The 15,709-nt window shown below is 42.6% G+C and overlaps 1 protein-coding gene across 3 annotated transcripts in view; it reads right to left on the bottom strand.

Annotated features, from left to right (window-relative positions):
• The window catches only part of Tmem117 (transmembrane protein 117), a 517,186-nt gene extending 501,890 nt beyond the window's left edge, over positions 1-15,296 (bottom strand). Inside the window, exons 1-2 of one of the 3 annotated variants that reach the window (XM_045153094.1) lie at positions 15,180-15,296; positions 4,438-4,743 (exon numbers count right to left, since the gene is read on the bottom strand). In XM_045153094.1, coding sequence (XP_045009029.1) covers positions 4,438-4,714 — 277 coding nt within the window. In that variant the 5' untranslated portion in view covers positions 4,715-4,743; positions 15,180-15,296. Of the gene's footprint in view, positions 1-4,437; positions 4,744-14,462; positions 14,511-15,179 lie in introns of those variants that run through there. The other 2 variants (XM_045153093.1, XM_045153095.1) reach the window with 2 other exon arrangements.
• Between the last annotated feature and the right edge of the window lie 413 nt (positions 15,297-15,709).

Below are 15,709 nucleotides of genomic sequence, written 5' to 3'. Positions count from 1 at the left end.
ACAATGAAAATTTGTCAATAAATAAAATTTAAAAAAAAACAAAAATGTATGTCTGTGAATGTATTATTACTTAACTAATATGACAAAATTATTATTGATCATTTTATAAAAATCTCAATTTCTGTAGCAAAAATTTCTGCTTGAAGCTAACAATCTGGCTGGGTATCATGGCATGCATTTAATTCCAGCATCTGGGAGGCAGAGGCAGGAGGATTATTGTGAATTCAATGCCAGCCTGGGACTACAGAGTGAATTCCAGGTCAGCCTAGGCTAGCATGAGACCCTGCCTCAAAAAAAAAAAAAAAAGAGAGAAAAGAAAAGGAGGAAGAAAGGAAAGAAGGAAGGAAAGAAGGAAAAGAAAAGAGAGAAAAGAAAAGATAACCAAACTAACAGTCCCACTTATCTCAGCATGCATGCACCATCATCACCATCATCAACCACAACCTTACATCCTTAAACTGTTAAAAGCTTAGCCTTTTAAAAATGAATTATGTATAAATGCTGGTTATTTGGGAGCCAAGACAAAAACATTTATCACTTGCTATGGCAATAAGAACATTTGTGTTTCATTAAATTCTGGATTCCTTCCCACCATGCTGCAGCTGTCCGTTGAAGAGCACCCTGCTATTCCTTTGGGACAGGTGGTCACAAGCAGCAGAGTGAAGGCAGCTCAAGACTGAAAGAGAGTCAGAGAAAGCACCGATGACACCTGAGCTGGGCTTTGAAGGGAAGAAAAGTTAGCTGAGTTGACAAGCGGATAAGCAAGGTGGGCCTGGGAGGCACATGTACAAAAAGCACAGTGGGGAACCACGGCAGCACTGAGGGGCAGCACTCAGTGCTGTACAGTGGAGACATCAGGGGAGCAGGATTAGAGGCAGGCTGGAGTTAGGCCACAGCCACAGATGTCCAGCAAATGAGTTTACATTCTTTTCTGCCAGTAGCAAGAGTCAGTTAGCAGCATGGAAAAGTCATTAAAAACCCATAATTAACTAGAGACAGAGAACTATTAGAAGAAAATGATTTAGAGTTCAGAAAGCCCAGAGGAAGCAAGAGCCAAGAAGAGAAGTAAAAGAGAGAAGACAAGCTTGGAGCTCATGTGGAAACTGAATCAGGACTCTATCTGTCTTATTCACCAAGCTCTGCCAGCAACCATTACTCCTCTAATATCCCATATCCTTTCATGGATTCTTCACTAAGAAGTAAAAGGAGACTGCCAAGTGGGAAGTGAAAAGGCTAACATTTTAGAAACCTTTCAATTGTAAGCAAAAATTTAAGACATGTTTGCATTATTTTAAAATAACTAATACTCCATAAAACAAAAATTTGAAATACTCTTTCAGAGTTATACTGTATATACTAACAGTAGGACTGAAATGCCAGCCAGGACTAAAATCTGATTCTCATGTAAGAAGTTGTAATAGAATAGCCTGACAAAATATAGCAATTGAGAGAAGTCAAATGACCCATCTTTATCATTACCAGGACTCTAACCATGTGGTTGTCAATCACTCTTTAATACATGTAGAGAGGGTTTCCCTAGTCTGAAGATGCTAGTCTGTTTGTCACAGCTTGCTGCACTAATAAAACTCCTCAAATGGCTTATATAGATCCAGCCACTGATGGGAAGGACTGCCCACTGTTTTCCCAACCTTCCCTTTGCGTTTTTGGAAACTGACTTTCTCACACTTACCACTCACCCTCAACAATGTCTATCCATGTGGCTTCTATGTGCAAAGCAATGCTCAGTTTATATTTGGTGGGTAAGGCAGCTAATGCTCTGTGTCAATGACCAGTCTTTCCACTTTAGCATGCACACCCTAAAGACACAACCTCCTGGGAATTTCCCCTAATGAATGACTGTCACTCAACCACAGTTCTCTGCCCTATATTATTCCCAATTCACTAGAACTCAGAATGCTCAGTTACAAAATCTTCAGGCTTCTGTCCACCTCTTCTAGACCATTATCTCCCTCCCTTCCTGTCCAGCCAGATTCCCCAGGGAGTTCATTCAACAGTCAGACTACTATCTTTTAATTCTACTACAGCAAGCCAGGGAAACTCCCACCCAGATGAATCACACTGAAGCTCGTTCCAGTTGACTGAGCTTTCAAAGAGAAAACCACTCAGAAATGCAGATCAGTTATCATTCACATTTATGACTGTTAACTTTAATGGTTCTCTATGATAGCCACCAACCTGTTTATTTGTCCCTAGTCAATCCCCTTCCACACTCCCTAGGGTCACTATTCCAAACTCTGATCATTTACTCAAGTCCCACATTATCAAAATCCTCTATCTTATCTTTCACTCTTCATAGTAATCATTTATCAGATGGGGAGCCATTCCCTTCCCTGCTTGTCCATATTAGACATACTTATCACAGTTTCATCCTTATGCTATCTGAGGAACAGAGTCTTCCCTCTTATCCCCTGCAATGCTACAACTTCTTCCTGTGTCCTAAGCCCCAGACCAAAGAGACCTCCAGAGATGCCATCTTCCGTCTACATCATGAACTTTTCTTCCATTTAGCTCCTTCCCCCAACTATAGGTAGGCCAATTAATACCATCCCACCAATAAAGCTACCACCAAAATCTTCTTCTGGTCCTTTCCATATTTAGCTTTTTTCCACTCATTTTTCCTCTTTTCTTGTCTTTCTTTTTGTTGTTTGTTGTTGTTTTGAGGTAGGGTTTCCCGCTGTCTGGAATTCACTGTGTAGTCTCAGGGTGGCCTTGAACTCACAACAATCCTTCCACCTCTGCCTTCTGAGTGCCAGGATTAAAAGTATGCACCAACACGCCTGACCTTTTCTTTCGTTTTTTTGTGTGTCTGATATATGTGCATGTTTATATGAGTTCAGGCACATGTGCACAAGGTCACACACAAGCAGGTCAGAGGACAACTTGCCTTCCGCCTTGTTGTGAGGCAGTCTCCCTGTTCACTGCTGCACTCAGCAGGTTAACTAGCCCTGGGGCTGCTAGTGGAACTTCTTGCCTTGGCCTCCCTTCTCACAGTAGCACATGGGACTATAGACACTTGTGCTACAGCCTCTCTGTGGGCTCTGGAGATCTGAACTCAGGTACTCAAGCTTGTATGACCAGTTTATTATCCACTCAGTCATCTGTCCAGCCCTACTTCTCCAGCTCTTTCTTTTTTTCACTGAACTTTGTGAATTACACACACCTGTATAAGTATGTGAATGGTATATGTTTACAGATATTAGATATAAAGTAGGTACATGATATAAACTTATAGAAAGAAATGGCCATAGGTTGAGAAACAGAAGTAAGAACATATAGCATATGGATTGCATGAACTTAAAAAGCTTCTACACAGCAAAAGAAATTATCAACAGATGAACAGAGAGCTTATATAGAAGAGAATACAAATATCTATTAGCTATACTACAGACAAGGTATCAATATCTAGACTATACAAAGAACTACAGAATGCAAATACAAAAAAACATAAAATTGCAAAATAAAAGGTATTCAACATCTTTAGCTATCAGGAAAATGAAAATTAAATGACTTTGAGATTCCATCTCACCCCAGTCAGAATGGCTAGCATCAAAAAATCAAATGCCAAAAATTTCTGGTGATGAAGGCCTCTAGATCTTACTATAGAGATACTTGTTCATTCATATTCCTTGCTACTGTATTCACAATAGTTAGGAAATAGAATCAGTCTAGGTGCCCATCAACTGATAGATAAGGAAATTTTATTCATCTGTAGAAAAATGAAGTTTGCAGGAAAATGGATGAAACTGGAAAATATTTTATATTAAGTAAAGTAACCCAGGATCTGAAATACAAATATCACATGTTCACTCTCATATATGCAGATCCTATCTTTAAAATGTTAAATATGTGTACTTAAAGTAGAGAAAGTATGGACAGAAGCCAGGAAATAGAAAGGGGCCAATGAGATGGGAAAAAAAGAGGCTATAAAGGAGGGGAGTGGGAAGGATATAGTAGAGAAGAAGATGAGGAAAAATGCAGAGGTTGCATCTGAACTGAACATGTATATTTTCTAAACACCGTGTTTGTAGAGCATTTAAATTTTATTTAATATTAAAAAGCTTAAACCAGGCGTGGTGGTGCAGGCCTTTAATCCCAGCCCTCAGGAGGCAGAGGTAGGAGGATCACCATGAGTCTGAGGCCAACCCTGAGACTACATAGTGAACTCCAGATCAGGTCAGCCTGGACTAGTGAAACCCTACCTCAAAAAAAATTTTTTTCACCTAATGACAATTTTCTTTGGACAATAGAAAACATATTGTAGTAAGCACAGACCAGTTGAAGAACCAATTATAACAGTGAAAGATAAATTAAGCCAGAGGAAAAGCTAAATTGGCGTTTGAAAATAAGGCAGCTCTATCGCAGAGAATAGAAAGTAAATAATTAGCTACATTACATTTCATGCATTATGGTACTTACCAAACAAACGCTGATGGAATAGAAATTTTCCAGCTATTAGTCCTATGAGAATGGCAAGGAGCCACAGAAGCACCTTCAGAATCCTCCAGCCAACTCCTCTAGGGTATTTATTTGTTACAAATGAAAAACAGTTTCCAACAACAATAACATTGGCTTCTGTTTGGCTGTGAGAAACTGGGTCCTCCGCAAATATTAAGAAGTTAAAAAAGATGACCAAGTAAGCCACAATCATGCGACACCAGGGATGCTGGAAATAGTAGCGAAAGTCTTTACCCATCCTTCAAACCTTCAATGCCGTAGTTTTACCTGCATAAGAAAAGATGGTAGAGTCAGAGCAGGGAAGTGAGCCTTCTCTCTCTTCCTGTTACCTGCTAAGATCTATAAAAGTTCAGCAAGGATATATTTGGCAAATGCCACATCTGTTCCCATATCTGCTGGCACCAAGACAATTCTGAGATTAAGGAAGATTGATACTGTCCTAGCCCTGCCATCTAATCATATCTTTTATCATTTAAGGCTGGTAGAAGGTCAATAAAAAAGGGAGAGGAGGAAATATGCAAAGGTAGAACAAAATGGGATGATGGCAATCCCAACACTTGAAAGGTCAAAGCAGGAACTCAAGGTTATTCTGAGCTACCTAGCAAGTTTGAGACCTGCCTGGGCTGCATGAGACTGTGACTCAAAAACAAGAAGAAGAATTGAGATGCTAACAGAGATGGCGCATACAGGAGCACAGCACATGAAAGGTGTGTGATGCTTTTCTTATTTTAGTGGCTGACACTACATACACAAGACTGTCATAATGGGAGGAAAAGATAATAACATCAAATAAAAGACAGACTAATTGGAAGGGGGAGGGGATTTGATGGAGGGTGGATTTAAGAGGTGGAGAATGGTAGTGGTGGGAAGGAATTATCATCGTTTATTGTATATACTTATGGAAGCTGTCAATAAAAGGTTTTTAATAAAAACTTAGGGATTCATACATAAAAGCCTAACTTCTTTTATATAAATATAAATCAAGTCATAAGAAAAAGTGTGTAAGGCATGGGGGTACAAGCCTTTAATCCCAGCTCTTGGGAGGCAGAGGTAGGAGGATCACTAGGAGTTCAAGACCAGGATGAGACTACACAGTAAGTTCATCTTGAAGCTGAAGAGATAGCTAAGTGGTTAAAGGCACTTGGTTGCAAAGCTGCAGCCTGTGTTTGATTCCCCAGTACCCACATAAAGCCAGATGCAGTAGGTGGTGCATGCATATGGAGTTCATGTGCAGTGGCAAGAGGCCCTGGTATGCCCATACTCTCTCTCCCCTCTATCAAATAAATGTATATTTTTTAAATATAAAAAGTGCATCCTGATTCAAAAAATGGTCATAGTTTATTTATCAAAAATTTCAACAAGAAGTAAGTTTTATGAAATAGTTGTCTATACCACAGCATTTTTCCACAGTAGGACTGGACCACTGCTTCTGGAAGTATGAAGAAGGGAAAAGATTTCAAAGTTCCAGACTGATAAGCAGGACTATGTCCCCCAGGAGAAGGCAAAGATGCTTCCTATAGGTTGCATTAGTCATGTTCAAAGGTATTGTCAAACAGTGCTGTGCCCTGAGTGATGACCCTGCCCTGGAAGCATAACCTTCTTAAACTACCAAAGTCCAGGTGCAAAGCCTGCCTCTGCTCCTGTCTTTCATCATAGGAGTTGATCTTCCCACAAAGCACACAAGCTGAACTCTCACAGGAGCTGCCTAGGTCTGCCAGGTGACTAAGGCTAATCCTAGGGTTTCTTTTCATGAACCCACTTGGTGCTCAGATGAACTACAACTGTTTCTCAGGAATAATAACTGTTTAAGTCTAGGGCTGGAGAGATGGCTTAGCGGTTAAGCGCTTGCCTGTGAAGCCTAAGGACCCCGGTTCGAGGCTCGGTTCCCCAGGTCCCACGTTAGCCAGATGCACAAGGGGGCGCACGTGTCTGGAGTTCGTTTGCAGAGGCTGGAAGCCCTGGCGCACCCATTCTCTCTCTCTCCCTCTATCTGTCTTTCTCTCTGTGTCTGTCGCTCTCAAATTTAAAAATAAAAAAATAATTGTTTAAGTCTTGAATAACAAAAACAATAAAATAATTTGACAACCATCCATCAATTTTATTTTTCTTCTTTCTCAATTTTTTAAATTTGGCAGTTTCATACATGCATATAACATATTTTGAACATATTTACCTCCATTATCTCTTATCTCCCTCTTATCCCCCTCCCACTTCCACTAAACCCCTTCTTCTTCTCAACTAGTTTAGTGTGGTTTTTTTTTTCTTTTGTGACTCATTTGAGTTAAATTAGGGTTACTTGCAAGAGCATGGGTTGGGGGTTATATACTGGAGCATGGGCCAATTACCAGTGACTACACCACTGAGGCACATGACTCATCTTCCCCCAGCAATCACTAACAACCAATGGGTTCTCTGGAAGGAGTGGGGTCTCATGAGCCCTTCCCCATCCATGATGAAACATTGAGGAGCTCAATCCTGTGCAGGAAACCACAGCTGCTATGAGTTCATGTGTGTAACAGCTATGACCATGGTATGTCCAGAATTAAATTCCACAGCATTCTCTCTGGTCCTTTGGCTTTGACATTCCTTCCTTCTCTTTCACAGTGTTTCCTGAACCTTGAAGTACTGATAAATATGTCCCATTTAGGACTGAGTACACAATCGTCCCCTTATTCTTAGCACTTTTGCCAGCCATGCTTCTCTGCATTAATTTCTGCCCACTGCAAATTCTTTCTCATTTTTTTTTTAATAATTCCAACAGTTTTCTCTCAGAGAAGGAAGAGAGAATAGAAAGACTCTTGTAAAACCTAAAGCACCTAACAGGCCAGGCTCTTAGCTGGATGGCTGCATGCATCATTACACCAGGTCTTGGTCAAAACAAATAAATCCCTACCCCTTCTTTTTCAGGTAAGGATCTGAAGCTCACAGAATCTCCTAGAAAGAAAGCTTGGCTCTGAGCATTTGCGATCTGACCCAAGGGCATGACAGCTATGCCCTGCAAGTAGCCAGACCAGCTCCAGGCACTTTCACTACCTAGCAAGGACAGCCAAGGACCAGGTCCCAAAATACCATGCCTTGAATGCCTACTGGAGGCATATTCTTCTCTAGAGCCAATGAGATCAACTCTGTAATAGATCCTACTATTGGCCAGATAAATAACATATATAAGTGAAAGAATCCCTCACAAATCCTAACACACTGGAAGGGTGGGACCATTGATAAACATCCCTGATTTATACCTGACTGAAAGTATAAAGACAACACACAAGCCTGAGCACTCTGAAGCCAAAGGGCTATCCAAGGATAGGCTCCAATGCTCCCAAACCCCAATCCAATACTCTTGGCTGGTGAATGTCAATTAAACTCACATCTAAGTTAATGAAGATTTGTTGCAACTATTTTAGAAAAGCAATATAAACATGCTATATGATTGTCACTAGACTCACCCTAAGCACTAGTTAGTGCACTCAGGGGTCATATGTCTTCTAAGCAATTTTAGTCCCAGAGAATCCTCATGAACAGTGAACCCTCTGTTGTCAGGGACTGCAATACTAATAACTTAGAAATGGTGAATTTCACAAAATTCTCACTTTGGTTGTTTCAACATGAAGCTCACTACCCTACCAAGAGCAGATTGTGGAAGGAAAGTGTTTATTTTGGCTCCATGATGGCAGGGAAAAACATGGCATTAGCAGAGAGTGGACATCACCTCCTCACCAACATCAGGACAATAGCAGCAGGAGAGTGTGCCAAACAATGGCAAGGGAAAGCTGGCTATAACACCCATAAGCTCACCCCCAACAATACATCACCTCCAGGAGGTTCCAATTCTCAAATTGCCACCAGCTGGGGAACTAGCATTCAGAACACATAAATTTATGGGGAAAACCCAAATCAAAGCACCATATACCAGCCCTGACCCCTATAAACTGATAACCATATATGCTGTAAAATGCAATACATTCAGTCCAACCTCCAAAGTACCCATAGTTTTTATCAATCCCAGTGATGCTGAAACATCCCCATAGTCCAAGGTCTTTTAACTAAGCCATAATACCAAGATAATAATAATAATAATAATAATAATAATAATGGTACAGAATAAATATTCACACTGCAAAGGATGACATTGGACATACCACAAAAATATTCAACTAATATGAGATTTAAAACTAACAGGGGAAACATCAAACTCTGAAGCTCCAAGTCTAACAACTCTAACCAGTGACAAATCTCCAGGATGATCATTCTATCCAGTGACTAGTCTCTGGAGTTCCAATTCTGCCCATCCAGCTAGGCTACTCACAGTCCTAGAAAACTTCATCTGGTACTTCCGGGGTCTGGGCAGCTCTCCTTGGCAACCATCCCATAGTCCTAGGAGCTCCATTGGGTCTCCACTGCAACCCACAGTTGGCTCCATCGGGCCTCCATACAGATAATCCAATAAGCCTGCTTCACATTGCTCATGGCCATTTCCAAAAATCAAAACCATGTTGCAAATTCAATAACTCTCTCTTTCCTGCACTTGTTATACTCCATAGTACCAGGTGAGCTACCAATTTGTTAACCCAGGGAGAAATAAAGCAGACTTTGAAAATCAGAACTCTCCTTCAGCATTCAGGCTCCTTCAAAAGACTGCATTCCTCCCATTGTCCCAATGAAGGAAGACCAATCTCAATGGTTGTAATCTCCAATACAATTGCAGCTGAATGGGCAGCAGTTTAGGTCCAAAGATTTCATTTCTTTCTGTGTCATATCCATCTGCTTACACCAGTCCATTTCTGTACAATGCAACTTTGCACAAGTCCTCAGGGCACAGGCAGGCAGAACACAGTAATCCACTCACACAAAAACTGCTTCTAGCCCTACCCAGACAGAGATATTTCTCACCCTCATAAACCAAACCTCACAGTCCATAGTTCTTTCTGCATTCAGGTCTTTCAACTCTGTCCAGAATGGTCCATCAAGCTGTATTTATAGCACTGCAAGGCCTCTCTTAAGCCTATGTTTCAAATCCTTTACTTTCTTCCTGTAAATCAGTTCCAAAAGGCAAGACCACAGTCAGATTTCTTTTAGCAATGGCCCCACTCCTCTAGTACCAATTTTACTGTTACAGTTAGTAATACATTGCTAACAGAAAACACTTGACCAAGAGAAGCTTGTGGGACAAAAAGGTTTATTTGGGCTTGCAGATATGAGGGGAAGCAGGAGGAAATGACAGTATGAGCAGAGGATGGACATCACCTCCTGGCCAACATCAGGTAGACAATAGCAGCAGGAGAGTGTACCAAACAGATGAAGCAGGCAGTAACACCCATATTCCCACCCCCAACAATATACTGCCTCCAGGTGGCTCCAATTTCCAAACTGCCATAAGCTGAGGACCTAGCACTCATAACACATAAGTTTATGAGGGACCCATGAATCAAACTACCACATACAGCAAGTGAAAAGTCCAAATCTACACCTAGACCCTAATCTAATATACCACAAAGCTGGAAATGCTTTCTTCTGTATGGTATTCCCTATCATGCTTTCAAGTCATTCTTTATGTCCACTAATTGTTCAGTGACTTAGATCCCAGCAGAATGAGGATTGTGATACTGATCACTTGAACTTTTTATAATACACATGGATAGTACTCACTGTTTCCTCATCATTCAGAACTTGAAGTAGTATTTTCTAGGGGGTTCTAAGTTTCAAACACTTTTATCATAAATGTTGAAAGTGAGACTGATAGTTTAATAGCTTCTACAGATAAAAGTAATTTATGTCACAGCTAGGATTCAAATGTAAGCCAACCACTCTCAACATTTTCACTATGCCCTTCCCTGTACAAGGACATAAATTCAAAATATTGTCCTTTACATGTTAGAAAGTTTCCAACAGTAATTCCTTCTGAAACAAAAGATTCACACTTCAACTATTAAACTCTAGCTAGCTGGTTCTAGGTAGCATGATCAGAAATAACCAGGAGTCCTACAAGTACAGAATTGCTAATTATTTCCTTTCTTTGGGGTATCAGCATAAGTAGTTTAGTGGGTCTAAGAGTCCTTTTGTGATGTGTTCCTAATGTCTATTCTATGATTTTCCAGCTGAATCTCAGAAGATAGTTCATCCTTGCCAGTTAATTCCCTTATCAGTAATGATGTTACATTAATATTGCCATATTAATATCTTCCAAGAGGGGCTGGGAAGTTGGTTCAGCAGTTAAAGGGGCTTGCTTACAAAGTCTACCAGCCAAGTTCAATTCCCAAGCCACTCATATTAGCCAGATGCAAAAGCAGTACATACATCTGCTATTTGTTAGCAGCAATGAGGCTCTGACACACATACTCACATAAATAAACAAATACTATCTTGGAAGCCTCTACTTTTTCACACATCTTCTATGATGAAGATTTTAGCAAATGCAGGTTGGCACTAATCATTCATAGGCTTCTGTAATAGTTCCAACTCTGAAGAAATGAGGACTTAACACTAGATATAAAAAAGTCACAGATTTACTATAAACTAATATTTCTAAGTGCTGTGAAGGGGAATATGGGAGAAAGGTCCCTCCTTGTTCATGTAAATTTGTAAAGAATGTGTTGATCTTTATTTTCTGAACAGTGAATAGCAAGTCATCAAATAATTCACAGCAGAAGAGCAACACACACATGTAGAAAAAGGGGTGACATCCAGATTTAATTCCAGAGTCACACTTGTTCCATGAGTTATTCAGTGTTTACTACTTGCAAAAACCTATGGGCTGGGGTCATTTTTAGCTGGTAAACCCTTACTAAATATTTATTGATGATGGATGAATGAATGAAAGAAAAAATGGATAGATGGTGGGTGGATAACAGAGCAGCCTTGGGAAAGAGAAACACACTTAGGATCCCATTCCAGAGACAGTGGACTTGGAAAAGTAAGTTACTGACAAAATCCCTGTTATTTGAAAGGGACAAACATGAAGCAATAGCAACTAAAGTGCTTATATTTTTTTAAAGCTGATAGGGAAAACTAAAGTAAAGAAAGTTAAAAGTGAATATCAGAATGAGGGACTTTGAAGCATCTGGGTGACCCAGGTCAGTGCGTTTAAGGAGTACAAGAGCTTAGAGATTCTGAAAAAGGTGGGCAAAGAGGTGAGGTCCAGGGGACCTTTGATCCTGGCTAGGCCTGGAGGCCACCCCATGGATCCAGGCTCACCTAAGTAAAACCAGAAGCAGAAGAATAACATAATCTGTCCTGGTGTCAGCATGACCATAATGCTCCAGAGGAACAGAAGTGGGGAGCTAGTGAGGAAAACACGAGGTGAGAAGCACAGTAATGTGGCCCAGACAGGCAGAGGTCCTGTCCAGTTTTAAAAGCTCAGCTTCCAGACACATTTAAACAGAAGCACCAACAAAATTTACTAATGGGGAATCCAGAATGAAATTTCCATTTCCAGAAAAGGCAAATATATTTCCTAAGAAGCTGCAACAGATTTTGGCAACATACTCACAACCAATATTGTTAATACTTTATATACAATGGACTCTTGAAAAGCACTTTTCATAAAAATGAATTATCTCAATCCTTATATTAACCACATTTGTATTTCCTGGTAAAGAATTAGAGAGTCTAACAGATCATAACCTGCCCAAGGTCATGCATATGTCAAGTTGCAAATACAAGCGCACCCACTTCCATGTAGCCTCAAAGTCAACCACCTAGTTAGTATTGTGTTCTCAACTTAAAATAAAGTTCCAGTGGGAAGGAAAGAAATGCCAGGTGAAAGAAGCACCTAACCCTAGCAGGAACTCAGCAATTTCTGACGGATGAATAAATGGATAGATATGCAGACGCCCAATGGCGTAGACGAGGGCTGGGTCAGAGGAAGACACTACAGAATCCTTCCAAGAGAGACCTGACTCTGCTTGTAACCCACCTCTGTAAAAGAAGAAATGGTAGAAAAGTAGATAAGCCAAAGACTTTCCTGGACTGGTCTTGAAGTATGGTTAGGTCTTACCATATGATCCCAAAAGAAGAGATTAGAAAGGCAAGCACTGAGGGTAGGAACAGTCCTAACCACGCATGCGCAAAGCCCTGCATTCCATTCCCAACGTGTGCATGAGCACGTGTTGCATATGGAAATGTTATACAGAGTTTTACATAATTCAGGTACTTAATACAGTTCTTAAAAGCAAAAATAAGCCAGGCGTAGTGGCACACGCCTTTAATCCCAGCACTTGGGAGGCAGAGGTAGGAGGATCACCATGAGTTCGAGGCCACCCTGAGACTACAAAGTGAATTCCAGGTCAGCCTGAGCTAGAGTGAGACCCTGCCTCGGAAAAAAATAAAAAAGCAAAAACCGCATTAATAATAATAGAAGTTGGAGCTCTTACATTTAGTCCAATGCAAAAGACCACACCGCCTTTTAAATAAAAAGCAACCTTTTAAGTCAATCAATGAAACCACTGTTAAGTGGCTTACATAGATCTCAGGATGGCATCTGTGGTACCTTAGCTCATGGACAGGACTGCATCCATAAATCACTTCCTAGACAATCTCTTCACATGGTTTCTGCATTTAGGTAATTTTCCTCCCTTGTTTTTATCTTGGAGTCCTTGGGACAAGAATCAAAGTGAATTTTAAACTCAGAAGCCAAAAGCCAAGTAGGTCTGAAGATCCTCCAGGAAGACAACTTTCCAGTGAAATGGCAATACATTTATGAGTGTTATCGCATTATAACAGCATAAAAGCAATCAACAATGACTCTAAGAATATGCATGCTGTCCTTTCAGCAGCATTTGTTTCTGTCAAAGACTGGATTATGGTCATATCCCAAAGACAATGAAGATGAAAATAATATGTGATAAAGTTAATAAAGTTCATTTACATCTGAAGTTATCTTTCAAATGATTGGCAGCTGAAGCAAGAAAATTAAATAAGACTGACAGGTCCTGATTTCGATCTTAAGGACTCAATGAAGAGTGGGAGGGGAGAGACAAAAATAAGTCAAAAATGTCAAAAGCCCCAATTGCCTCTAAACTACAATGACTGAGGAAATAAGGAAAATCAATGTGCATGTGTGCGTGTTAAGACCAAACAACAACAAAAAATTACACAGGTTCTATCACTACTTACACTCAGATAACTGAAAGAACTTGTTTCTAATGACAAAACAAACCTGTGAAAGCTGTCCAGAAATCCGTTTGGCATTTCAGACAGCATGTCATCTATGGGAAGGGGCACGACCTTACATGTAATCTTTACTTACTAGTATTTTTACTTTTCTGTAGATTCTTGACATTTAGCTCCATGCCCAAATACCAATGCATGTGATGTTTGTCTGTCTGACTCTCTCCCTCTCCCTCCTTCCCTCCCTCCCTCTCTCCCTCTGTCTGTCTCTGTCTCTGTCTCTGTCTGTATCTCCCTCTCTCTCTCTCTCTCTCTCTCTCTCTCTCTCTCTCTCTCTCTCTCTCTCTCTCTCTCTCTCTCTCACACACACACACACACACACACACACACACACACACACACATTGTTGTTTCGCAAAGCATAGAATGAACTATGGAAGCCAAAATGTCATGTTACCACATGGATCCAACATACTGTGGGCCCGTGGCATTTTTCTAAAATAGAAATCCAAAACTAGTTTTATCTGGGGAGGATGGAGTTAGCAAACACCACGGCCTTTCTGTTTTCCTAAGGACAGCGCCTATGAAAAGCAACACGTTCGTGAATTAGCAACTAGGGGGCTTCCAGTCGCTTCTGTGCTGCTAGCAGTCAGCGAAGCGGAGAAAGTTCCAGGGCTGCTCCGCCTCAGTCCCTCCCCAGCCCGCGCGGCGCGGTCGTCCCCGCGGCCCCCTCCCGGTCCCCAGCCGCCGCTCCGGCCCGGGCTCCGGCGCCGAACAGTGGGCTGCGGCGCGCGTCCCGCCGGGCCAGGCCTCCGGGGCGGGGGCGGGCGCGGGCGCGGGCGCGGGGCCGCGGAAGCTCGCGCGGGCGGGCGGCGTACTCACCGGGGGGCGCGGGCTCAGCCGCCGCGGCCGGAGACGGGCGAGCGCGGCTCGGCGCGGCGCGGCGGCCTCGCGGGGAAGCGGCGAGACGGGCCGGAGGCGCCGCGGCTGTCAGCGAGCTATAAATACCGGCGCGGCCCACACCGCCGCCTACGCCGGGCGCCCTCCGCGCGCGCCGCGCTGCAGAGTCCGCCGCCCGCGCAGGGCACCGGCGAGCGCGGGCCTCCAGCTGCGCGCCGGCCTCCGCCGCCCGCCGGGGACCGCTCGCCGCCTCCGCACAGCCGCAGCCCGCGCCGCGCCGCGCCGCGCCGCGCCCGCGGGGACCCTGGGGAGCCGCAGCTCGGGGTGAAGGCGGCTCCGACCTGCGGAACCCGCGCGGAGCCCTCCACCGGCCGGGGAGCCATTCGAGGAAACGTCCCCAAAGAGCCACAAACTTTCTAAGGCAGCCTCGGGTCACACAGCATCCTTGCTGCTCCTAGTCTCAGCCGCGAAGGGCTGCGGTGGGGGCGGGGAGGCAGCCCACAGGAATGAAAAACCCCGGGAAGTCCTCTCCCCAGACCCCCCACATATATATCTACACACATATATGCATTTATATGTATGTATGTATACAGTACGTGTATATACACGCAAATAACAAATATACACTAACATGAATATCCACACACTGAGTACGCACATGCATAACCATTACACACACACACACACACAGTTGTTAACCTTTTTGCAGCCTGCAGCTCTCAGGAGCCTGTCCTTCTAGACTGATGAGCTGCTTCTCTGCAGCAAGCAGAACCTTAGACCATATTTGAGGACCTCTTTTCTTCCCTATGAATTTCTCTGTTTCCTGCATACCTAAGGGCTACTGCTATCTCAGGTTGCTACTTTGCTTGCATGTTAAAATCCTCTATCCAAGCCAGGCGGGGTGGCGCACGCCTTTAATCCCAGCACTCCGGAGGCAGAGGTAGGAGGATCACTGTGAACTCGAGGCCACTACATAGTGACTACATGGTGAATTCCAGGTCAGTCTGGATTAGAATGAAACCCTACCTCGAAAAACCAAAAAAATAAAAATTAAATTAAAAAATTTCTATCGAACATGCTGATGGAGCAAGTGATCACTAGTTTGTGTAGTCAGATAGAAAATGTTATTCTTCTGGCTCAACAGCAACTATTTCGGTAAGGAGAGCCTGTTCCTGCACTAATGATTCAGAATGTGTTGAGCAGCAAGAGAGAGGGGAGATGCCTGCAGA

This window comes from Jaculus jaculus, chromosome 6 (genome assembly GCF_020740685.1).
Source record: "Jaculus jaculus isolate mJacJac1 chromosome 6, mJacJac1.mat.Y.cur, whole genome shotgun sequence".
Lineage (NCBI taxonomy): Eukaryota > Metazoa > Chordata > Mammalia > Rodentia > Dipodidae > Jaculus > Jaculus jaculus.
The sequence above is the reverse complement of the archived record's forward strand: the minus strand, read 5'-3'. Positions and strand labels throughout refer to the sequence as shown.